The sequence below is a fragment of the Abramis brama genome (genome assembly GCF_963993115.1).
Source record: "Abramis brama genome assembly, chromosome: 5".
Classification (NCBI taxonomy): Eukaryota; Metazoa; Chordata; class Actinopteri; order Cypriniformes; family Leuciscidae; genus Abramis; species Abramis brama.
In genome coordinates, this window is record NC_139967.1 from 30,750,697 (window position 1) to 30,778,013 (window position 27,317).

General features: G+C 41.5%; 1 protein-coding gene across 2 annotated transcripts; it reads right to left on the bottom strand.

The window, feature by feature from the left end:
- Positions 1 to 17,662: 17,662 nt before the first annotated feature.
- arrdc3a (arrestin domain containing 3a) lies at positions 17,663 to 26,562 on the bottom strand. 2 transcript variants are annotated; one of them, XM_084114201.1, is made up of 8 exons: positions 26,075 to 26,562; positions 23,468 to 23,549; positions 23,221 to 23,368; positions 23,003 to 23,105; positions 21,960 to 22,216; positions 20,984 to 21,146; positions 20,229 to 20,371; positions 17,663 to 20,109 (listed from the first exon to the last, which is right to left on the bottom strand). In XM_084114201.1, exons 1-8 carry the CDS (start codon positions 26,352 to 26,354, stop codon positions 20,041 to 20,043), a joined length of 1,245 nt encoding a protein of 414 aa, XP_083970327.1. In that variant the 5' UTR covers positions 26,355 to 26,562; the 3' UTR covers positions 17,663 to 20,040. The 2 variants fall into 2 exon arrangements, with proteins under 2 accessions (XP_083970327.1, XP_083970328.1); XM_084114202.1 differs by having other exon boundaries at positions 23,468 to 24,489; positions 24,620 to 26,549.
- Positions 26,563 to 27,317: the final 755 nt, after the last annotated feature.

Here is a 27,317-nt window from a genome sequence, read left to right on the forward strand (position 1 = left end):
TGGTATTTTAAATAGTTCTGAATTTGATTTCTTTAAACGAATATTGAACATTTGAAATTTAACGAATTGAAATGTTTTCATGGCTGAATTTTTTAGACGTATTTTCAAACAGCTATTTTTTGTTCTGAATTCTTAGACTGCAAATATTCAGTTTAAAAAAATACAGATTCAAGTTTTCAAGATGAAGAAAAAATTCAGAACTTCAAATTCAGTTTTCTAAAATTCAAACCGCGGAAAATTCAGATCTTACAGAAAGTAGGTCACAGGTCATCCACAGGGAAGAGTAAAGGATCTCAGAAAAGTCTAACAGAGCATTTTGGCTGCACTGCAGTAGTTTTGGTTCAAAACTACGGTGGTGGTTCAAGAGAATCCGTGTATCTTTCGTTCAGTCGTTTTTTTTATTTAATATTAAGAGTAGAAAAATGAGAAAACAGCTTGAGTATTAGATTTCTAATATTCTAGTAATAATAGTCCACTGCTGCAGTTGCACGGAGCTTACAAAACTTAACGCGTGTATTGCAACTATAGGCTACATTTCATTTTCTCATCAAACAACTAGACTAACAAATGGCTCGGCACAACAGAAGAGCCTAGACGGGGCTTTCTCTCTGTGTAGACCAGCAGTCGGTCTGAATTTGCCATAACCCTATACTGTAGCATATTTTTCGGACTGTAAGTCACGTTTTATCATGAAACACCCTGTGATTTATTCCAAAGTGACTCAGGCATATATAATGCATTTAACGTTAAATAATCTAAATGTTGACTTCAAAAGTAGGCGCGCCAAGAAGGCTATTCGCTGTATTTTGGTTAATTTTTGGTGTGCGCCAGAAAGATCTTGAAAGAGACCGAGACGCGCTAAAGCAGCGCATCATGTTGTTTTATTTATTTTTCAATGGCATATTTTGTAGTCATTTTGAATGTACACAAATAAAAATATACATTTTACTGTTTCGAATGATGTCATATTATCTGTATGACTATAAATAACAGAGTATTAAATTATTTCCCAGCAGTGGAACAAATCCAAGTGATGGCGCAGGCGCATCGCGCTCACACACAACATAGTATCAGTTCTGGCGTTGCTTCATATCGCAGACTGTTCATTATCAAAATAAAACACAGTCAACCACACATATAAAAAGTCATATTTTGATATATTTATATATTCATATTTATAAGTTTGTCATATTCTAAGCTCCATACTGTAACACTTTATTTTGATGGTCCCTTTTGAACATTCTGTTGACTATCAATAACTTTGCAACTACATGTCAACTAACTCTCATTAGAGTACCAGGACACAGTCTGCTTAATATCTGCTAACTTTTTATTGTAATGGTCCTCCAACAGACATTCTACTGACTATAAATAACTTTGCAACTGCATGTCAACTTATTCTAACCTTAATCCTACCAGTCTAATAGTACTCTACTAACACTCTAATGAGAGTTAGTAGACATGTAGGTGCAACATTACTTATAGTCAACAGAATGTGTTAAAGGGACCATCAGAATAAAGTGAAACCAGAACCTCTATATTTCTGGGAAATTAAAGTGATGGACTTATTGAGCTGTCCACCATTATAGCTTAACTGAGGGAGGTGGAGGTGGACGAATGCAGCTCTGGAGTGCAAAAGGTCCCCCTATTACATAACCACCAATTGTTATGATATGAATCTCCCCAGATATGTACTATTACTCAAGTATATCTTCATCAGCATTTAGCATGATGGAGTAAAACGTTTGCAATCTAGACCCAATTTTCAGTCTCATTTCATGTCAGGAGTCATTTGAGGTTGCTGGACAGAGATGTTTGTTGGACCCAAGACTAATGTGCTTACTTAGGGTATCAGATGTCGTGGAAAATTAATCAAGCCAAAATGTGTTCATCATTCCATCAAAACATTGATTGATACTTGGACATGTGTGTATAGATGTCATGAAGTTCAAAAACAATAAAAATTTGTTTGCATGTACTGGAATATATGGGAATTGATGGACATTTTCATTTTTCAGTCCTGTTCATGGGTCTTATATTGCACTTTCTTTCATTTTATCCAATTTTTTTTTTTTTTTTTTTACTTTGAACATCAGTGCAATGCAGCACCTATTAGAATCATTTCAGTAATTGAAATAATGCTAAAATAAAAGAATATATAAACATTCAATGAAAAATCTGAACAAAAATAAGTAATGTTGCCTTGGCAAATATCTGGACTTGACAGCCATCCTCACATCCTCTGCACAGATCCTCAGCAGATACACAAGAACCAAACAAGTCCTCTTCACAGACCCTATGGCCAGCTCTGGCTCCATACCAGTGCAATGAATCCGATCATCAAGCAAAAGGAACTGGATGAATAAGCAGAACTGCTTTATAGATTAAATTAACAAATTTAATAATTGATGATCTTTACAACTGAACAACAGCTAAACTGCATAATTTTCCTGTTATCACTGTAAAGCTGCTTTAAGCTGTAAAAAACAACATCTAAATAAGCTACACAGAACAGAACCCAAACTTTAGATTGTAGAATATAAACTTTTATGTTGCTACATAAAAGCCAATAATTATTTCCAAACAGGTTTACCAAAAACTCCCCAACCTGTTATTGGTAGGACAAACAGATAATCCCAACCTAAACTAATATAACTGGTTGAGACAATTCTGTCTGCCTTTTTAAAATGTTAAATGCTAAGTACATCTGCAAATGATGGCATGGAACTTGGCCAGGAATATCCAGCAGGGTGAACAAAAGGAACTGGGTTAGTGGTTCATGTGAGTCATTTCACCCTGGCAGCATGGACCTCTTGTTCGCCTTTCTCTGCACTGCAGCTATAACAAATTGACACAATTTTAGCACATGCATTCAGGATACAACATACTGCAAATTTGAACTTTTACCTCCGGCTTATGGACATGTGGAGCCTGAGGCTCTAAAATGTGAGTGTTTGCATGTGTTCAGATGGTAGTGGGAGGATTCCCCAGAGCTGTCGGCTCCTGCTCCACCTGCTGTTTTGCAGCTCAGAGGCACAGGAGGGGTCAAGGCTCACTATGACTCAGGAACAGAGGAGAAACAGAGAGTATGTGAGTCAGCCTGTTGCCTAAAAAAGGAAACTGGCGGGGTGCTGGAAGGAGTAGGGTGAAAAATATATTCCCTCCAGCTGCAGAGAGAGAGTGAACTCACTTCCCCTAATGAAAGAGCAGGACAGGCCGTATTTGGTGTGATGTACACCCCTGGGCAAATAAATAAATAAATAAAAAGGTTTTAACCATTTTAATCACAAATCACTGATCAGGAAATTAGCAATACTTGCACTAATACTGTAGATAAAGTAACTTAGTGTTGATGTTAATGGCTTAAAAACAGTTCATGAGCAGTTGAAAAATGTCTCCTAGTTTGTTTGAGTTTAACGTCAGATAAAATATCCACTATAGGGTCAAAACATGAGCCTGATGGACTTGTTCTCAAGCCACTTCTTGGTTGTCTTTGAAGTTTGGGCTGGAGCATTGTCTTGATGTTGAAAAATAACATCTGATCATTCACCTTTAGATAACAAATTTTCATTTGTGGGAAGCAAGTCATTCTGCAATATTCTCTTGTGCTCCAAAGCATTGAATGACTTTTCACAGTGAAGTATCTCACCAATACCAGCTGCTAAAAAGGCTCCCCACACAATGACCTCTTTCTCCATGCTTCACTGTGGTAGAGATGTATTTATTAATATAATTCACACCAGATTTTTAAACTGTTGATGCATTAGGTCAACATCTCCTGGTTGACCTAATGTTGACCTTGTCGACCTTTATCTTGTTTGTTCCATGCTGGTGGAATGACCTGCCTAACTTAACCCGAGCTGCGGAGTCTTTAGCCATTTGTAAGAAATGGTTAAGTACACATCTTTTTTCTCAACACTTGACCCATAGAAACTAACATTTTCTATTCTATCTATTAAGAAAAAATGGTGTACTGTGCTAGACTAAGACTTGTCACGGCACACATGTTGTTGCCCTTTTGTTGGTTTAAAAGGAATTGGATTGACGGTCGTGTGAAAGACGCTTCTCTATCGTCATCATGTTAAACCCGCCAATAGCACACCAGGTGGATAAGCCATTTTGTGATTGGTCCCCGCAGATTTGTAACGGAAGCAGGATAGAAAAATGTACAGGTTTCCAGCCTGAGCTGCAGGGCGAAATCAAATCGCCAGCAGATCGGGCTGGGTTTACCCAGTCTACACGGGAGAGGATTTATGAATGGCAGTGAAGTGACGCAACTGATGCTGGTAGGTCACATGATAATGACAGCATGGCGGATGTTGTACGTCCAAATTACATTCATACTATACACATTAATTCTATTTAGAACATAACTTTTAGCGGTCGTGAAGTAATTCCTTAACTTCTCAACGATGCTTCAATTGCTACAAACCAACACGTTTGTTGACACGTTTCCTGCCTGGAGTTTTCGCGTCGCAAAGTACGTCACCCGGATCATTGGTCTGATTGGTTGAAGGACTATCCAATTGCGTACAGAGCCTCTTGATCACGCCTCTTGTGCAGTAGAAAATACAGAGCAGACTCCCCAGACTAATGTTCAATCTTAAAAGATTGAGCTTGGTCTGGTGATAGCCAGACTATCTCCCGTGGCCTCATGGGATAGGAAAGTGTCCATCATATGCATACTTCAGAATCGCACCAGAAGTAGTAGGTCATCTGGGTACTTTTTGCCTATTCTTTTATGAGTACTATGAATTCGGACATACTTCTTTTGTCACATACGATTTTGAATGCAGCCATTGTGTTTTATGGTTGAGTCACTGAATCATTCACTTAGTCTATTTGTTCAAACATTAATAAATATACTTTAATAATACTACAAATTATATATATGAATATATCATTAAAGGTGCATTGCGCAACATTTCATGTTAAAAATACCCGTTTTTCTAACCCATACATGCTTAAACAATTGCCTGATGGACTGAATGAGCCCTTCTCTGATCACTGCGATTGCCTCTATAATCCTGTACAGTAAAATAAATAAGAGGGATTCGGGACGGAATTTGAGACTGGGCGTGACGTCATGCGCGTTCACGCTCACCTGGTAATGTCTGGCAGGTTTGTGTATTCGCCGCGACGCCGCCATTCTCCGTATCAGCGAAGACAACTCGAGCGACAAAACTTTAGTCAACTTTCGACAAAAGTAAAAGATGGATTCAAAGAGACCGGATTGTAGTTCATTCCAAACCCCAACGCAAACACGTAAGACAAAGAAAAGAAAACTTTTGTCTAGTGCCACAGGCGTCGGAATAAGACGAGAGTCAACATCGGGAAGGCTTTCGTCTGCACACACTAGGAAGCGCCCGCGTCCGCGCCCGCGCCCTCAGATCACTTGGACGTGGCTGTGTACAAAAGGTAAAAACGAAATACTGTTCGTTGGAATCTCCGCCCGGTCTGCTCTAGGGCTCAAACGGGATCCTCAGTTGTTGTTTTTCTTGATAAAACGGTAAGATATAGCCCAGTCTCTAATGTCTGATACGACAAATCTATGACAACAAATGATGTAATAATCTATGAATATTACTTTGAGACATTTGAGTGTACTTTTTTGACCAACTGTGTATGGTATGATTATTATTTTGAGCTTTTACAAAGTAATAACAAAGTAATAACTTATATAACTTATATATATAATAAATTATGAACTAATATTGTTCATGAACGTGTTTCCATAATAATACAATCATAAGTGGATACAGTTTTCTACTACCCCCGTTTTCCCTTCACACATAAGTGTGTAATTTACTCAAATGCCTTTCCTTTCACATATTTAAAATGACTTGCAGATTTATAACTTTATTACCTCTGAAGACATTATGAGATTTGTGCGGCAGATTTGTGCGGCTGATGCTCCTTTGGTTATGAACAGCTCGTGCTCGTGCAAGCGTGCGTGTGGTCCATGAGCGTGCACACCTCTGGTTGCAGTTTTGCTTGTCGCCAGAGGGGGCATAGTTCTGCAAAAACTACTTGCGCAATGCACCTTTAATTATTACATTTTATATTATTATTATACTTCATAATTATATTAATATAATTATTGTATATTTACATTTTGTATATTTTAGAGCTTATAAGGTAAGCTCTGCCAGATTTAATATCTTCAGGCCTATAGATGATCCTCGCCACTAAAGCTGCAATGCGTTCTTCTTCCTTTACCCCATCCACAAACCTCTGCAGTTACATACTCCATTTAGGTTCCTATTAATCATCCACTGACATAACAGCTGTATATGTGCCACAGTGTGAATTGTCAACCCTTAGTACAGCATGGCCACAGTCTCCATATCATGAATAATGCATGACACATCACCACCCCTGAGTTTTCAATACTAATACTCTACAAGAGCTCAAAGGACTCTTCAAAGCATCACAGAAAGAGAAAGCAAGAAGGAAAACTGTTGGTGGTGGATTAATTCAAGTGGTAAAAAGGCAGAATATGTAAAAAAGAAGCATTGAACACAAAATCCATTTGTACAGTGTGCTTTTATACAGAAAGTAGTGCGGCTTACTATCCTGACACTAATTCAAGTAATGACATTGCACTTAACTGTCAGGAACTTGAATAAGTTATGCAGTCTATCCTGGGACCCATAAACTCAGGGACCTCAACTAGCTTGAGAAATCTCATACTATCAAGTTCCCTCCTCCTTATCCACAGCCATGCTGCAAAACAAGCTGAAGCAACTGGCTTCTGCATGTCAATAACTCTGAGAGCTCTCGCAGCTGTTCCCTTTAGTTCTGTTTGCTTTGTTGCCATGATCACAGATGGGTGTGAATGTTTGGGTTTTTATGGTAGTCTTTATGTTACACTGAGACATGTTTGGATTGAAAACTGAGCAATTTCATGTAGGTCGACTATTTGTTGTATTATTATTATTATTTATTTTTTTTTGAGAAAATGTAAACAATTAAAAAGTCATGTTCCACTTTAAATGCATTAAAAGGTGAAATGGTGCACTAAATGTAGAATCGCAAAACCCATTGCATAATCTCTCACTATTGGCCTTCTGATTAAAGATCCCATCTTCTACTGTACTTGCCACTTTTACTCTTACCTTCAGTGCCCCCCACCCCCCAAATCACAGTGGTGATTTAAACCTGTCCCACAACTGTTTCCAACAATTAAAACTATTTAAAAATCTTTACATTCACATGAAAATAGATGTATATTAATTTATTTGTGTGTGAAAATTTTGTGATGACTTTTGTTTTATGTTTATCTGTGTGCCATATTTTTCACTTTTTTATGTGTATATGTTTAATTTGTATGTTCTTTTAATATGTATCACTAGAGCAAATAAAATAAATTTGACCTCCTGAGGTTTTCTAAAGGTTAAGCACCTTTCACTGACCTTTTGTTGAAAAAATACTTATTTTTTAAGAGTTTCGTGACTTGTTTTGAACCATTTGTGGAAATTTGACCACTTGTATTACTGTTTACAATATACAAATGTACAATATATTTTGATAGACAAAGTAAGAGTAAAGCTCTGTCAAGCTTGTTTATGCTTTTTTCTCTGTTTTTTTTTTTTTTCAGGTCAATGTCCTCCTCTTCTGCTCTTGATGGGAACAATGTGAAGATGTTCAATCATCTCTGTAGCACTGATCATTCTGAAAACAATGCTCTTTTAAAATATACAGAAGGGATACAGGCAAAGCAAAACAGAAAGGAAAAAGAGCTGAAAGAGGTTCAAACTAGATGCAATGAACGATAGGAAATACAAGGAAATTGCGTCAGGACCTTTTTTCCCCCCGCAATTTCTCACAAACTGGTGTCATAACAGTTTAAATAACAGACTAAATCCCTTATACATCATGCAGTGCATTATGATTTTTATTGTTATATAATGTGTATATATAACTACAAGATATTAAGCACCAAAAAACAAGATATAAAGTTATGGGCACATGATCATATCCTTCTAGAAGCTTCATCTGGACATTCCTCTTTGAGCGTGAGGCTCCTGGCAAGGAGGTATAAAAGTAGGATTTAGTAGTTATCGGAAAAGGCTCAGATCTGTGTAGCATCAGCATGGACTAAATCAGCAGCTGCCATTGCTAGTAATCCCTCCTCTCTTTTTTGTTGGGGCCCGGGGTCAGCACCGTACAAAGGGCCTGACCTGCAAGAGTCAGTAGAGCAGAGGCCTAGCAGGAGAGAATAAAGTGCTGGGTCAAAGCTGACTCATGAGATCCTAGAAGCAGCACTCAACTGCCTGTAGAGATGACAATACTGTTGTATACTTATGTAACACACCCGCTAGCAGCAACCCCGCTTAGCTGTGTGAGGATCAATCAAGTCCTTTCACATTTCATTGCCACATGATATTTTTTCCTCATTTTCAGTTGGCAAAACAGCAACTATTAGGTTGAAAAATAAGATTGTGCATCTTTCAGCATGATATACATACAGTTCAGCTTGATACTGTTCAAAAGATTGGGGTCTGCAAAAATCTTTTAGATGTTTTTGAAAGAAGTCTCTTGCTCACCAAGGCTGCATTTATTTGATCAAAAATACAGTGAAAACAGCATTTATTTGATCAAAAATACAGTGAAAACAGTAATATTGTAAAATATTATGACAATTTAAAATAAATGCTTTCTGTAATTTATTCCTGTAATGGCAAAGCTTAAATATAGCTGCAAGCAGCAATTATCGGGGCCAATCACAAAAGAAGCAAACAAGGAAGCTAGCAGCACTGCAAAAAATGGGTAAATAAAGACATTTGGAGTCAATTTTAAGCAAAAAGGTTGAAAACCTATAAATGCATTGAGTTGTAATGCAATAAAATTGCTTATAATATAATTTTATTACAATTCTTGACCACAAGGGGGTGATGTCCTGAATCTTTCCAAGTACCTTCAGGGCATGGTGCTGACACATGCTGAGTTTTGTGATATGCCAATATGTTCGTAAAATATAGCAATATGCAAAACCATTGCAGTTACAGTTTTGGATCATTTTTGTAATTATGTATTTTATAATTAATTATGTAATTAACAAATTATGTAATTAAAATATAGCCACATATTTCAAGGTATAAATGGACTATGATAACAACTGTGTGAAAAAAAATGGCTTGAAACTTCTCAGGCTCCTTCAGGGCATTGTGCCAATGACGCATACTGATTTTCATAACAATACTCTAATGCGTTCATAAAATACAGCACTTTACTACAAAATTAAAAATGGCCAATATGGGAAAATTGGATATCATTCAACTCAGCATGCCGCCCCGATTAAAGAGATTTTTTATTCGATTTTTGGGCAAACCGTTCAGAATTGATAATATATATTTATTTTATCTCCGGACCAGTAAGTGGCGCTGTGCTAAAACGCAGAATGTAGCTTCAAGTTATACTTGTGATGACATGTTAGCCTGGCAAGCCAGACCTACATCAAGATGTTAGGTCTGGAAACTCACCATAGACGCGGTTTAATCCGAGGGGCGGGATAAACGGCTGTCTTTCAAATTCCCTCTGCACGCAATAGGACAGCGCTTCAACCAACCAGAGCGTTCTCTTACGAGAGGTCTCTCGTACTGCGTTGAAAACGCTAGGGGAAAAACTCTTTTTCACGAAATACTGAAGCAAAAAATTATCCTTTAATTTTTGAAATAATGTAAAGCGCGTTGCAGCAGCACACAGCCATGGGCGAGACGGCTCGCTCGCTCATTGGCTGCTCTGCGGCAACTGCATAAGCCTATCGAGCGAGGCCCACTTCCCGCCGAAACGGGCGTGGCTTAGCCCTATAAAGGAAGCTCGAAAAGGCTGATTCACTGATTTTTCATCTCTTCAGCGAAGCTCACGCATCGTTGGATCACGAGAGAAGCAACGCGTCGTCTGAGAAGCACCTCAGCGGGACGAGCCACTCCAGAAGCTGCTGGCCAACGCCGCCTTCACCGCCGTACCTGCTGCGCTATCCGGCGCCTATATCCTTTCTCTATATACTGTGTTTATGTGTATTGTATGTACCATTTACACTAAAAGAGATGGGCGTCTTTTTCAAGACGCCCCCCTTTCCTAGAGGATCTCGCAGCTCTCGCGCTCGCTGACGGCGACCGCCCTCACTCCGAGCCAATTGCCTATGATGACTCTGAGGACTCACCTGGCATCTTTCTCCGAGGCTGCTCCTCCTGGAAGCGGACGGTCGGGGTTTAACGTAAAGAAAAACTACCCTGCCTCTGCGCGCGTCATTCACCGGCGAAAGGAGAAAAGAGTGTTCTTAGTCCCGCCGTTGGCCGTGCTGGCCTCTTTTCTCTTACATTTCTCAGTTCCCTGTTCGGTGACTGGAAATATCATTTGCAGCAAGCGAGTCTGTTATAAACACGCACGTTTGCCAGCAACGCAGAAGAATACAAGCCTATATCCCCCTGTGGCTCAGTGGTGGAATTATAGGTTTTTCACACGGGAGACCAGGATTCGATTCCCGGTCTGGCCGCATATATTTATGCCGCCAATGCTTCGCTCTGTCAGTCCCCTGAGGGCGACTGCAGGGGTGCATTTTGCAGCCAGCAGGCGCGTAGTACCCGCTTGCCTGCAACCGAACACCGTTTCTACGGTTCCTGTGCGTCACTGGCAAAGGAGAATGGAGTGTTTTTAGCCCCGTTGAAACCGGGCGATATCCACTCTTCTTGCATTCTGGCATTTTCAGGCGTCTGAAAATGTCAGTATTGCATGTTGTGCTACCCGCATGCCTGCAAACAAACGCCAGTGTGGATAATACTCGCGCTAACTGAATGTTTATGTATCTTCACTGTGGCCCAGTGGTAGATTCTCAGGCTTTCGTGTGGGAGACCCGAGTTCGAATCCCGGGTCTACCGGCAGAAAATATTTATGCTGCCAAACGCAAATCACTCTGTCAGTTCCCTGAGAGGCAGCTGCAGATGTGTTTTTGCAGCTGACGAGCACGTGGTACAGCCCGCGCTCGACTAGCCGCTCGTTCAGTCCCAGGAAATGTGACTGTTCCAGTGTATTCTGCAGTGCACAGCTGCCCGCTTGCCTGCACACAAAAGCCTTTTACGGCTACCCAGATAGATCCCACGGGATGTATCGTCTGGTGTCCCGGCCACGGCCGATGGTGTTATACGTGTCGAGAAGATGCCCACTGCCTAGTGCCCATCCCTACACACTAGCACAGCCCTTCACACAGGGCCCGCGCTCATAAATTCGACTCAGGTCGATCGCGCACACAACATAGTAAACGTGCCCACTACCTAGTGCCCACAAACACTATGTTCTGCATATCTCATGGTTTCTGTAAAAACGAAACATGTGTGCATTCACTCTGCTTAGGCAGACAGTGCGCTCACTGCAGTGAATGTGCCCGCTCCCCCGCCCCCACACTCACTCACAGACATTTTATGTCCTACGGGACTCGCCCAGCCCTCCCTCGCTTGGTTAAACACCGCAGCGGGGTCGAGCGCGGGCATTCTGCCCGCTGTGATCAGCGAGCTTTTCCCTTAAATGTCACAGGCATAACGCCTATATTACAGCGCACCAGAGCGCCTTTGCCGCCATACGAGCAGAGCGCGCTTCGCATGCTTCAAGTGTAGAGCAGATGCCCACTGTCTAGTGCCCATCCCTACGCACAAGCACGGCCCTTCACACAGGTCGATCACGCACCCAACATAGTAAACGTGCCCACTACCCAGTGCCCACAAACACTGTTATACATGTCACACGGTTTCTGTAAACGAAACCTGCGCGCGCTCGCTCTGCTCAGGCAGACAGCGCGTCCAAAGCAGTAATGTGCCCGCTCCCCCGCGCCCACATTTACTCACAGACACCATGAGTCCTACGGGACTCGCTCAGCCCTCCCTCACTCGGTTAGGCACCGTAGTAGGGTCGAGGGCGAGCGCTCTGCCCGCTGTGATCAGCGCGCTCCCCGCCTCGAATGTCACAGGCGTAATGCCTATGTTACAGCACACCGAAGCGCTTCTGTCGCCCAGCGACCAGAGCGCGCTTCGCATCCAACCCTTAGCCAACCACGCAGATGCATGGGCAGCGCTTCCAGGGGTGTCGGAGTGGGTGCTAGGCATTATAAAGAGAGACTACTCGCTACAGTTTTGTCAACGTCCTCGCCGCTTCACAGCGCGCATCGAAACTACGGTGAATTCAGAAGTAGCACACCTACTTCGTGCCGAAATATCAAAACTGATGAGCAAAGGGGCTATAGAGCCTGTATCTCAAGCTCAAAGCGAAGGGGGGCTGTACAGCAGATACTTTCTGGTTCCCAAGAAAGACGGGGGTTTTTAGACCCATACTGGATCTAAGACAGCTGAACAAAGCATTAGTGAAACGCAGTTTCGAAATGCTCACGACCAGAAAAATCCTCGCGCATATTCGCAGAGGAGACTGGTTCATGTCGATAGATCTGAAGGACGCGTATTTTCAAATACAGATAGCGTCACGTCACAGGCGATACTTGAGATTCGCCTTCGAGGGCCAGACATACCAGTATACAGACCTGCCGTTCGGCTTATCCCTGGCACCTCGTACATTTACGAGGTGCATGGACGCAGCGCTCGCACCTCTCAGACTCAGAGGCATGCGAGTGCTGAACTATTTGGACGACTGGCTGATTCTAGCTCAATCGCAATCAGAGCTCGTGGAGCACAGGGCCATTTTACTCGATCACCTCGAGAATCTTGGTCTCAGAGTCAATTAGACGAAGAGTTCGCTGAACCCCAGTCAAACGATTTCGTTTCTGGGCACAGTTCTGGACTCACAGTCTATGATAGCGCGGCTGTCACCACAGCGCGTGCTAGACATTCAGCGCGCGGCGAAACTTTTCCGCTGTAGCGCGACCGTCACGCTCAGGAAATTTCAGAGGATGCTAGGTCTTATGGCCTCAGCATCATCAGTTCTCCAGCTGGGCTTGCTCCGCATGCGCCCTCTGCAGTTCTGGTTGAAAGCGCGAGTACCGCGCAGAGCGTGGGCATCCGGTTGGCTGCGTCTCAGGGTCAATCAGAGCTGTGTGGAAGCTCTAAAACCTTGGAAGACGAGCGACTGGTACCAATTAGGTGTAAGCCTGGGGACTTCCTCGAGAGTGATAGTTGTGTCGACAGACGCCTCCACATCGGGATGGGGAGCGCTGCTCGAGGGCAGAGCGTTCTTCGGCCTGTGGTCAGAACGCGAAAAGCTCCAACATATCAACTGCCTGGAAATGTTGGCAGTGGACAACGCGCTGACGCGTTTTCGTCCCCAAATCAAGGACCAACACGTCTTAGTCTGTTCGGACAACATGTCTGTGGTGTCCTATATAAATCGCCAGGGCGGTCTCACATCCCTAAACCTGTACAGGCTGGCGGAACGCCTCCTGATATGGGCTCAGCGCAACTTGCGCTCGCTGAGAGCAGTGCATGTGCCAGGGATCCAGAATCTGGGTCCAGACAGAGCGAGCGAATGGTCTCTACACCCGCAAACAGTCCAGCTGTTGTGGGAGAGATTCGGCAGAGCGGAGGTGGACCTGTTCGCGTCCCGCGAAAACGCTCACTGCCCCGCGTTCTTTTCCAAGAGCGAGAGCGCGCTGTCCCGAACGTGGCCGCGCTGTCCGCTCTACGCTTTTCCCCCCGTCTCCCTCCTGCCTCAGGTGTTAGAACGGATCAGGGAAACGAAATGCTCAGTGCTGCTCGTAGCGCCGCTCTGGATGAACCAGCCGTGGTTCCCAGTTCTGATGCAGCTAGCAGACACTGCCCCGTGGCCAGTGCCATTGAGGAAGGACCTCCTCTCGCAGGCCAGGGGTTCGATTTGGCATCCTCACCCGGAATTGTGGTCCCTCCACGTGTGGGCGCTCAACGGGTACCCGCTGATCTCTCAGTGGGGGTGCTAAACACTATCACTCAGGCTAGAGCACCGTCAACTTGACGGCTTTACGCCTCAAAGTGGTCAGTATTCTCCAGCTGGTGCACGGCTCGGGGTCATTCACCCCTCGATTGTGAGGTGACGGAGGTTCTCTCCTTCCTACAGGAGCTGTTGGATAAGGGCAGAGCCCCTTCCACGCTCAAAGTCTATGTGGCGGCTATCGCAGCATTCTCTGAAACAACGCTCGGTCAGTCATTAGGAAGGAACGATCTAGTCATCCGCTTCCTCAGGGGAGCTAGGAGGCTGAATCCTCCCAGACCTCCTTCAGTCCCTATGTGGGACCTCTCTACAGTTTTGGAGGCCATGAAAGGTCCCCCTTTCGAGCCCATCCAAACGGTTAGCCTCAAACATCTGTCATTCAAAACAGTGTTTTTGTTGGCTCTCGCTTCAGTGAAGCGCGTAGGTGACCTGCACGCGCTCTCGGTGAGCGCAGCGTGCTTAGAGTTTGGGCCAGGTGACTCAAGAGTCATACTCAAACCTAGGCATGGTTATGTGCCAAAATCCCTCAACACACCGTTTCAGGCTCAGGTTATCTCCCTGTCTGCCCTGCCGGTGTCAGGCAAGGAAGGGGACTCAAGTTTTCTCTGCCCTGTAAGGGCCCTGAGAGCTTATGTGTCTCGCTCTTCTGTCTTTAGACAGACTGAGCAGCTATTTGTCTCGTTCAGTGGACGTTCCAAGGGAATGGCTGTTTCGAAACAAAGCCTATCCAGATGGATAGTCGATGCTATAGCGCTAGCTTACACTGCCAAGGGTCTTCAGTGCTCGTTGGGTGTCAGAGCGCATTCCACGAGATGCGTTGCCTCATCGTGGGCTTGGTCTAGTGGGATTTCCTTACAGGACATATGTATGGCGGCAGGCTGGGCCTCGCCATCTACATTTATTAGGTTTTATAACCTAGAGGTTCCCGCTCTACAGGCTAAGCTATTGTCAGTATAATCGAATCAGTGGTCTGATTAGGACTCTGAGGTCGCGAGCGCAGTGCGCTGCCGGCTATCATATGGGCAGTATTGCGTAAGACCCACAAATTCCCACATTAGTTCAGGCTCCCCGCCTTGTCTATGTGATGTCATGTTATTGTGTCAGTGGACGTCACCATATAGGGGCAGAAGGGTTCCCTTCCTGTTCCAGGACTCTCTGTGAGTCCCTCTAGTGATTTATGCTTGATAAATCCTGGGTATCCAGGTTTATGGGTGATTAATCACAGTACGCACGGCGTTTTGCACTGGTTCCCCTAGCGTTTTCAACGCAGTACGAGAGACCTCTCGTAAGAGAACGTACTCGGTTACTAACGTAACCTCGGTTCTCTCTAGAAGAGGGAACGAGTACTGCGTTTTTCTGGCCGTGCGTACAGTTCACTCTGGTTCGCTTCGGTGATGAATAAAATCAGTGAATCAGCCTTTTCGAGCTTCCTTTATAGGGCTAAGCCACGCCCGTTTCGGCGGGAAGTGGCGAGGAGGGCGCAAAGCGCCCTCATTGGCCTGACGTCACCGCAGGCCTCGCTTGATAGGCTTATGCAGTTGCCGCAGAGCAGCCAATGAGCGAGCGAGCCGTCTCGCCCATGGCTGTGTGCTGCTGCAACGCGCTTTACATTATTTAAAAAATTAAAGGATAATTTTTTGCTTCAGTATTTCGTGAAAAAGAGTTTTTCCCCTAGCGTTTTCAACGCAGTACTCGTTCCCTCTTCTAGAGAGAACCGAGGTTACGTTAGTAACCGAGTACGTTTTCCCAACAGCGGAGCTTAGTTGATAGATTCAACTTTTGCCATATCTGGCCGGCAAAACGACGAACACATCTTCCTTTTTTTAAGAATGACTTAAGTGCCGTTCTTTGCTCTTTTCTCAAAGAAAAACTTAACTCCAAGTCCTCCAGAGTCGCGGCCAAAGCCGATTCGAAAGACCGTTGTTCTCCATCAGCAGCCGTCATTCTTTGTTTTCAAGTGGCAGCCGTCGCAACTCTGTCGTCATATGTGAAGCCCGCCCCCGCCTACTCTATACACGACGTGATTGGCCTGACCCAATTTAGGTTTTTGCAGCTAGAAGGTCTATTGAGAGTTGCTAGACCCACCTGGCTGCGAAATACATTTTGCTGCCGCTAGGGTGCGTCTAGATTTCTAGGCTAATGACATGTAACAGGTTTGGAGATATAGACTCGTGTCCAATTTGGGGTGCTCAACTTCAGTTTCATTTGCATGTTATTCAAGAACGGTTGGGTTTTAATAACTTTTTTGACAGCATGGTCTGAAGATCATCTGATTCAATTTTCATTAAAAAAATCCGACACACCGTGTAGGAGGAGTTCGAAAAAGTTGTTTTTTAGGGCGAAAAATATTTCATGAAGGGAAAATGCAATCGAATTTCCTTGAGCTAAGGAATCAGAATAAAAATTATTTCAAATTCTAGCCCTTACGGTTCAGAAGTAATTAGCATAAACTTGAGTGCAAGTTTGGACTGCTAGAGGGATTGACCAAATTTGCTATGGTGACAGTTCAGACTGTCCTTCATTTTCAAATTTCATAACTTTCCCTTTAGCGGTTCTATGGGCTGCCATAGACTTCCAGCGCAGAAGAAGAGCAAACGGAAGAAGAATAAGAACACCAACAATTACAATAGGTGCCTAAGCACATTCACTGCTTGGGTCCTAATTATCAGCAGCCATTACTCCAGTCTTCAGTGTCACATGATCCTTCAGAAATCATTCTAATATGCTGAAAACAAAGTGTAGACTTTATTAAAAACTGTCTTTTGATAAAGGCAGTTAAAGAGACACCCAGAGAGGAAAAAAGAGAATGTTTCTGTTTTTATGTTCCTGACTCCTTATGCTCTATCCTGTGCGTGCGAGTCTACATCCTAAAACCCAGTCAATAAATGTGACCCATGAATGACGCAACTACAATAGATTTTCTAAATACAACTGAGTTGCAAATCAATAATCAGTTTGTGGTCAAAATGAATATGTAACCTCACACTTCACCTCAGGCAATCCAAATACCCATTTAAAAAATAAGCATAAATCTAAATATAATACATATTTCATGTTAAATAAACCTTTATGAGTAGGAAGGCATTTTAATGATTAAGAAAAATCTTATAAGAAGAACACATAGTAAAGAACATAATTCATTATGTGGCTAAAATTAAAATTACAGCCATAGCTTAGAATTGGGCATAACAATTTCCCATGTTTTGGCCAGTTCTAAGATAAGCCTTGTTTATGTGTTAGTATTTTCAACCAACCCTGCTGGCCAAAGTTTGTGAACTCACTTGACCCCAAAGTTACTTCTTGACCCTAGTGCCATCCGATAAGCTGAGGTCAGAAGGTTATCCCCTATAAACCAAGCTGGCGTCTTGGAGTCCAACATCTTAAAGAAGGTTCAACCTTATCTTGAAATGATCTACTTAAAGCAACAGCAATGCAAAGGAGTAAATGTGAAAAAAGAAAGGGATTCTTATGAGCACTAAATTAGATCATCAATTATTACAAAATATTATAAATTAGTTTAAGTTAGGGTAAAGGGTAGAGTTAGAGAGCAGAGTTTGGTGTAGGCAACCAATGAAATCTTTAGAGTCGGTTGCAGGGTGGAGTTTCCGCTGAATTGGTTTTATTGGGGGGGATGGGGGCACAACATGTCCATATTTCATACAAGAGGTCTTGCTGATGTTTTAAATTCTGGGCAGTAGCCTGTTTGCTTTTATGCACCAATATCAACATAGTAAATAGAATAAAAATACAGCAGAAGTAAGGGATTTTCTTTTATTTAGTTTATTTATTTCCAAGGAAGAACTAAGACAAAAGTTAAAACCAATACAGACATACATTTCGATCATTATCAAATGCTCATAATGATCTCTGAAATGAAATCACATTGAAATAAGACAAAATATACCACTGAGTCAAAATAAACTCAAGAAATATTGCACTTAATTTCTAAAACATAACATATTTCCATTAAAGGTGTTTCCTGACAGAGTCAAGAGTTTAGCTTTAACACTGGACTACACGGAAGGCCAAGCATTAGACTATAGTATTGACCGACCACAAAAAGAAGCTCTTTTCTTTTTGTGCTTAAGCTTATTCTTTCATTAGTAGCCAATTTTGGTTCGATTTTAAACTGTAAAACACAACAGAGAAGCAAATCATTTTTTTCTCAGAATCATCTCTTGAGTTTTTGGATGACCAATTTCTCTAAGGTGTGCTACAGCTATTGTTCCCATATTAATTGAGACGAGAGGATCTATATTAGTTAGTTTGTTTGAAAAACAAACACTGAATGCCCATAAGTATTCATCAAAAGCCATAACTGAAAACTGAAACCCATTCAAATCAAAAGTGGCATGATCCATGCTTGCTCGCTTTGAAGGACTTTTTGGTTTTCCCTTTTTGTCCTTTTAAACTAAACCCCAATCTGTTGGAATAAAAGGATAACAAATAGGATGTTAAGAATGTTAAGATCAGTACTTCATCAAGGCCACTATGTTAAGATCACTTTGCTTCAAAAACTGCTGAATCATAACCACCACCACATTAGAGATGAACCTATAACACACTGTGTGCACAAATAATGACTAATTCTATAAATCCAAACACTTCTTCAACTATTTACATAGCTAAATGGTTGAATGCCAACATTTCTCCAGACCTCAACCAGACATGAGCAGACTTGTGGTTTCAATTCAGTAAAAAAATAAAATAAAAATATTGCTTAATGAGGGCCAAGCATGATCAGAGCCTAAACTACTTTTGTAGTCGAATGAGTTTTAAAAACAAATGTACAACTCATTTCAACTGGATTCGGATGTCTCTGGATGAGATCCAGAGTCCTCGTTTTGCTTTACAACTTGGCTTTTTAAGCATTTGTGCCATTTTTTGGGTCATGCCTGGCTTCACTGGTCTGAAGAAACATTACGTCAAATGTAAGTCCGCCGGTGCAGCAGGACAAAAAGGGAATGTCATAAGTCTTTGAAAGCTGCCTTGCATCTTTGTGCATATCTCCTCTATTTATTGAATCAGTTTTTCAGTATTGAATCTGAATTTCCTTCTATAGTCTCCTTCCTTGAACTGAAACAGTGCAACTGAAACATAATATGCACTGTTTTTGTTTTCATTTGGCAAGTGAGATGACCTGAGACTGAGTGCTTTTTTTCAGGCAGTGCAATCTCGAAGCTTGCACCGCTACACACTACGAACAGAAAGGCCACAAACTTCAGGCATCCTGCCCAGGCCCCACCCTGTTTTATCTCTCTGCTCCGATCACACACATGAACACCATGTCCTGGACTTTTGCTCCTCTACCAAACAACGTGCAACAAATTTAACACCAAGCAAACCACGTTTGGCTGAAAGGTTCTACATTTAGAACCAAAAATGAAGTCCATTTGAACAGGAAAAAAATAAACAAATGCCATTCTTGGGTTATGAGTTGGCAAGGCAACATTGCAAAAGCTTTCAGACAGCATGTTACCAAGAGCAGATTATCGACTGAGGAAACACAATCAATGAAAACTACAGACCTCAAAAGAGCTTGAACAAGATCAGTGCATTACGTCAGTCCATTCAATCTGTTATTCCTCAGAATCTGTTTTCTGTGTTCTTTGTAATTTGTGCGGCTCAAGCGAAACTGTTATAAGCCTGTAATCTCTTAATCCAAGAAAACTGAAATAAAACAATCAGTGATTTTAAAACTCAAATCGAGGAAAGCAAACGTGTGCAAACAGAAATCAAAAACTGAGACAAGAGAATGACGAGTTTCTCTCAGCTGTACTGCGAATGGCTGCGGTCGTAGTGTTTTCTTGCCTTTCTCTTCAGATCTCGGACAAGGTCTGCATGTTCTTTTGTCAACTTTTACTGAAAAACATGAGAAAAGTGACTACATTGACAAAGCTCTCCAGGCTTAGTCCGGTGGGGTGTGTCCCATCCACGGGTCGGGGGGGTTACGGGGGGCAATCTCTGGGTCGGGTAATTTGCCAGTGACTTCCTGCACCCTTACGAACGGATTTCTCCATAGAGGTTTGTTTTCTCTCGGTGGTGACAGCGAAGCAAACAATCGCTGTCATCTGGAGATAAACAAAAGTGAAAGCTCCTAAAGCCCAACCACTTTGGACTCGTTCCATGCATTTCTCAACGTGATGGGCAGGTGTCGAGTCTCTGCTCCGCGGTCGATGTGGCTTGATCTGGATGTGGATCAATCTGATGGAGAGGGGAACAGAAAAACAGCTGCCGTGAGTCCAATGCATGTAAACATGGCTGAAAGCTGCCTCCTGATAAAAATATCAACATTTTACCCGTCAAAAAAGCAAAAAGCTTACCTCAGAGTAGGGTGGAGGGGGTCGGAAGCGGAACTCCTGGATGTAGGCCAATAATGGCCCTTCAAAGTTCTCCCGTCCTGACGACACATCCAGACAGCCTTGCCTCTGTTCTTCTGTGACCACCTCTGCATAGGCTGGAGGAGCTGCGTACAGCAAAAGCAAATGTTAATGCTATAGCGATGCCAACCATGATATCTGTTTCTTCTCTGCATACAATGTTCTCTCCACTTCCTCTTTTGGTGTCTTATTTTAAAGAACACTGTGCAACAAGTTCTTTCTCTGTAAGTCAAGATTCAAATCACTTGACCTCCATATATACCAAATCTGGACTCTTATTATATTGAAAACATGCCTCAAAGCAAGTGGTTTTAAAGGAATAGTTCACTTAAAAATGAAAATTCTGTCATCATTTACTCACCCTCAAGTTGTTTCAAACCTGTATGAATTTCTTTCTTCTGCTGAACACAAAGGAAGATATTTTGAAGAATTTCGGTAACCAAACAGTTGATGAACCCCATTGGACTTTATGGTATTTTTTTTTTCCTTCTATGGAAGTCAATGGGGTTCATCAACTGTTTGGTTACCGAAATTCTTCAAAATATCTTCCTTTGTGTTCAGCAGAAGAAAGAAATTCATACAGGTTTGAAACAACTTGAGGGTGAGTAAATGATGGCAGAATTTTCATTTTTAAGTGAACTATTCCTTTAATTGACAACCTAGCGGATGAGCAGGCAATATCATGCAGAGTTCCTTACCTTCAGGCCTCTCAGGGAGGGCCATGCCTAACCAGCTCATGGTCATGCTGCACTGACTGCTCACAGAAGATGTACGGCTACCAAAAGGATGGAGGGGGATGGTGCCAATCACCAGGGGCAGGTTTAAATATAGGTTCATGGCTCCTGGGATATCCACATACACCTGCAGATAATAATATTGGGATTTTAGGTTAATCATTTCACAAATAGTGCACCTTGATTTGTAAATATGACTGGTAAAACCATCTGGTTGTCACTGTTTCCAGGTCCAAATGCTTCTCCGTATCCCAAAAGCAAACAAACGGTGCTAATATACACTCATGGTGTGCAGTACTATCAATGAAAAATATCATGATCCTAACCTTTATCTCCATACCAAAATTTAATTTTGGTAAATAAACGGCTAAACGGAATAGAGACTTGGACCCTGAAACAGTATTTGATGACTCATGATTTCAGTTATCTGAGAAAACAAGGATCCTGCTTAAAAATTTTTTTTTAAAAACTAAGTAGGGATGACCCAATCATTGTGCCAGAGTATTTTCAATCACTTTAGATGAAATGCTTTTGCAAAAATGCAAGAAACTAAATAAATTGTAGGAGGAAAATAATATAACAATGTTATTTATGTATTCATGATGGATTGAAATAGTAAACTCTAATATTCAGATACAAGCGATGACAGATTGGTTTGTGGGGTTAATAGGTCATTATCACTCAATGGCCTGAATTTCATTAGATATTTTTAGGCTGATCTTCTTATCAGTATGTGCTAGGAGAACATGGCATAATCTCCTTATCGTTAATGGAGCTGCATGGGTAGAAAGCATAAGGGTGTTCAAGGAACTGATCCTTTAGCTGCTTGAAATTGACATAAAGCTCTGAAATTACTGCATTATTTACATTTTTAAGCTATAGAAAATGCCGGCAACATGTAGAGATGATCGGTAATCCAAAAAAAAAAAAAAGCACTTACCATGAGTGAGTACTCCACTCTAATGATACTGCAGTCGAGGATGGAGGGTGATACAGGAGGGATTTTCAACATTTTTCCATTCCATGTCTCCGTCTTGCCTGAAGAAAGCGACTCCCCTCGGATGTTGGCCACCAATTGCTTGATCTCCTTCATCTTCCCTTTGGCAAAGAAGGTCTGCGTTTGGTAAATGGCAGCCTTTGGCACAACCATACGCGATGAACAGTTTTCAATTTCTGCAAAGATTTGAATGGACTCTCCTGTGTAAAGAAATGATGTATTGTTAATGGTTTCAAAAAGTATCAAGGGGTATCATGTAGGGCTGCAACAATGAATCGATCAAATCGCTAATGAAAATAATCAACAACAAATTTGATTAAAGATTAATCCAGCCTGCGCACTTTGCACAAAAACATCCGCCAATCGTGTCACTTTACAATAGTGAATAACGCATTTCTATGGACAAAACGCATCTGGAAAACAGTTCAGGATGGACATTAATCATTTTAATGTGCCTTGCCACGTCATGTGCTTTGATGGATGAGAGAAGAATAGCACAATAATTCAGACTAAAATATACATTATTCTAAATATTTGCTTTTACACATTAAAGTAAGTAAGTGTATTTTTAATGAGAGCAGTGACAGTAAAAGGGACATTTTTCATTTCTAATTATATTTTCTAATTGAATTTTAATTTTAATTATGTTTAACTGCACATAGCCTACATAGACACATTATAGTATAGTATAGTCACTATAGGCCTATTTGTTTCTATTGCCTTCAGATTGCACATTGTTTGGGGGACAACATTGGGCAGTATGTGGGGTATAACAATTTTGTAAATAAGGGATACAAATTAATTTATTTAAAACTTTTACTTTACTTTAAATTGACATTATTATTTTTTCTTTTTCTTTTTGGATTAATCGAAGAAATAATTGACCGATTAATCGAAAATAATCATTTGATGCAACCCTAGTATCATGTAAAATTACAGTGGGGTTCCAAATGTCTAGTGAAAATATTAACTGTCAGAAGATTTACCTGGAGTATAACCCTTCCGTTCAATTTTGGCACTTAATGAGATTGGACCTGAGGTGCAAAACCAGCAGCATAGCGTCTTTTCTTTAGTTCCTGCCTGTGGAGACTGTGCAAAGTAGAATACCAAAACTTTAGAATGCAAGAACCATGAATGGTTATTCTTCAACATTGCATTGATGAATCAGGACGAATACAGGGATGCGAATGATGCAAACACTCACCAGCAGGAGAGGAGTGTTGATGTCGATGTGTTCAAAGACAGTGAACTCTTTCTTGGTCTTCATGGGCAGAAGCCAAGGCCTGTGCAGCTCAGCCTTTACCCAGTACCGCACACTGCCATGCTTCCCTTCGAACGAGGTAGCCAGAGGTCTGTATGTGCATGACACAAAGAAAATACAAATAAGAATTATAACATACAGTACAGATGAACAATTATTAGCTTTGGTGGCACATCTGACCAAAACTCACGTTTGTGGAAGCTCAAAGCTGAATGCATACTCATGTCTTCCTGAATGAATAGTGGTAAGTCCCTCCTCAGAGTTATCATCATCTGAAACAGAAGAGAACAATATTCCAAATATACCTTACCTGCCAAAGCATTGATCATCTTCTTGTTTGTTACATGATCTAATTTATTAAAACGCATAAGGCATGATACTTCTGCTAAATGCTTAAATGTAAACATAAGCACACTTTGATAAAACAAGTAGTATGATTCTCATAAACCCCAGCAAATCATATGCATCACAATTAGCCTATATTTTACCCCTGAATCATAAGCGTTTAAATCACATGTATAATCATTGCACTTGAGGCACTTGTGTATTAAGTTTCAGTATTTATTCTGAATGGGATACATACTCGTAAGATCTACTGCAGTTCACATGAAACATAAGGTAAATGTGAAACAAAATTCCAATGTTAAATAATGTTTGTGTAACACAAAAAAGCACCGCGGCTTTCGTTTTGTCAGCTCAGCAGTCAGCACTCCATTCAGCTTAGCGGAGCCATGGTAAACAAGCACGGAGCTGTCAATCAAAGGCAGACTCCAGCAAGAGAAGACCGGACTAAACCGGAGCCAACTGCTTGCCTGTGCCGGAGCGCTCATTACGTATTTAGTGTGCGGCGGCGCGCGCGCGCGTAAATCTACTCGTGTGTGCTGCGGCGTGGACTTAACGAGCGTTCTCCCATTCAGCAAAACACGTGAGAGAATTATGACCAATAAATAAATGAATAAAATAAAATAAAACACCAGCAATCAGAAACGACAAAAAACCGACCAGTTTCCATTATAAATTGATCTTTATTGTAACCAATTACTCATACAGAAACAGCAAAGTGACAATTAGACACATTATTTAGATTAGAACTTTACAGGGGAAAGAATTTCTTTCAAATTACAATACGCATGCAACTAACAGTCATCACATGCACTACTTGATTCGTATACAACGAATAAGTTTCAACATTCAAACACTGACAGGGTCGTTCTGGGGTGCGTTTCCCGAAAGCATCGTTGGCCAACTATGGTCGCAAGTTCCGTCGTTACCAATAGAGTTCAATGGACATTGCGATGAACTTGCGACCATAGTTGGCTAACGATGCTTTCGGGAAACGCACCCCTGTACCAGAAGCCAGCTCAGGCTATTAAAACTTCACAACAAAAAATAGCGACTGAATATGGAAAAAGTTATACAATTTGGGTGTATTCTTGAAGTCACATTTCCCCCCTGGGTAAAGCAACGTTTCACACTTGTAATTTTGTAACCGTGTGTTTTGAAGTCCTGCTCAGTCAGTATAATGGAACAATGCAGCGGTAGAACCTTACATCAAGTTGTTTGGTAACAGACAACCAATGAACTGCCTCGGTGCTTACCTCATTAAATATGCATGAGCTCTGTACAGTTGCAGAAACTGTGGAACGCGCGGAGAGAAAATTGAAAATGTCGAACTGAACTGGTTAAAAAGAGACGGTGGTTTTTGCTTTTCAGCAAACGTTTTAAATGGCTTAAACAGCCAGAGCGGACACACTTCTATCGAAAGACTTGCAGTTATCAAAACAGGTCGAGAGCTGTATTAAGTTTTCGACCTCATAAATATGCAAATCAGGGTTTATAAATGTACAATGTGAAACCAGTTGATAGGAATACGATTACTCAAAAAATGTGTATGACCCTGGCCAATTTCAAATGTGAAAAGTCCAATATGCAAGAACATTATGCAGCGAGCTTGTCAGTCAGCAATGACGTTTTATGGAACAACATTACTGGACCACTGAATGCATCTAAATGTAATAGCCACTGTATGTGCAAGGTTGCATACTACTACAGCCACTGGTGCAAAGTTGCTGTTTTTCTCACTTTCCGCAAAAGCATGATGTCACGTAAGACACGTTGGCGCCTCCACCAATCAGAGACAAGAACGGCCAGACACTGCATCAAAACAGGATTGAACCGCTTCTAACAATGGGTGGAAACTTAAGACATTATGCCGAAAGATATGTCATTACTGTGATATTATATGAAATTTATGCACGTAGCTTTTTCCAAAAGAAATGTATAGAGGTGGAGCACCGAAGACGAATCTCGTTTTTTATAAGGCTGTAGCATGAGATGAGCAAACTGTGTGACCACCATTCATTCATTCAAGCTGTCACTGACACCTGAAAGAATGTTGAAGTGTAGCCTAGTCCAGAATCAAATAAATAAATGTGCTGAATATCACGCATTTATGCGATCTAAACGGAATAGTGAAAATTAAGCATCCATGTGTATTGCCAAATTGAATGACTGATCATGAGTCTGCCATGTAATGTTCCATGTATATGGTGTATTTTTCGTTAATAAGCCAATCGAATCCAACAAATGAATACATCAAAACAATCGATAGAGAAAATAAATGCATGCATGAACACAATACTGTCTACAGATACACCGGTCAACAAGTACTGTGCAGCATCCAAAGTATGTCATGTCATCCTGGACCACTGAGCATCCATCCCACCAGTAACGTTACATTCAACTGCTCTTTTCGGAACAAATCTACACTGAGAGCATGTTTGATCTGTATTCTTACCTCTTTCGTGGCCAATAAGGATGTCTCTATGATTCAGATATTCCACTTCTTCTGTATAATTTTGAGTGTAGGCAGTGTTGGATCCAGCATTTCGTGATTCTGTCCAACGAACTTTTGCAAATCCTTTTGTATGTATTTTAAGTGACTTCACACGAATCTCCCCTGTGACTTCAATAATAACTCTTCCTGAGACGGAGTCCCCACTTGAGAAAACAGGGACATTGCTGTCATTTAGACAGTCGTAGCTTACAACGAAGCTCTTTACCTTTCCTAGCACCATGGTGGCAAGAAAATAAAATGTACAAAGTTTTGTAGACAAAAACAAATCACACGGCCAAAGTCTATGAAAATAATCTCTTATGAAAAAAAGCGAGAGTTGACACTGGATAGTGTCATTGAGCTGCGAGAGCTGAATAACAGCAAAAGATGCTGTTATCGCGTCTCGGTGAAGGCTTGATGGTCTGCAATGAAAGACAGCGAGATTTCGCCACCGGCTCACTTTAAGCGCTGCTCTTGTGAAAAACAAGTTAGTGCGCATGCGCGTAACTCTCTTATCCGTCCCCCTTCTTCCGCTTTTTGTGCAGTTCTTTGACCGGGGACTCAGGAGACAAATAACAACGAACAGCTGAGCAATGTATTAAAAGAATACGTGGAAGTCTAAACAGTTTTCACACGTTTAGGTAGAGCTCCACATTAATATTTGAACAGTTTGGTTATAGAGTAATATGTTATAAGTGAATTTGGGCTCTGTTTACTCGAGGGGAATGCACAACGGGAACATAAAACACCTTAAACAATGTGTTATTTTCCAGCATATGATGACTTAAATAATGCAATGTTTTTATTCAAAATTTTATTCAAATTTATTAAAAAATTTACCGCGTGCCTCAATGCAGGAAAAATATCAGATATTGATAAAGAGATTTACCTGGAGGTCAGTGGCATTTTCATGGCATGCTGCCTTGTTACATTTAGATAAAGATGAATTGATGCTAATTGGTACCATCTTTAAATTAACCGAGTTTGCCTTATCGATATTTATTTCCAGATATTGGGCCAACTTACACAGGAATATCCTTCTCCCAAATTCTTATTTCATATTTCTGTATAGTTTCTTAAAATATTAGCCTAATGCAATACAACTGTTATTCCTGTTTTAAAGCATTTGTGTTTTGTGTGTAACCCACGGTTGAGCTTCGGTTTCCTTTGTAAAGATGGCATAAGGAGAAGAAGCAGAAAGAAT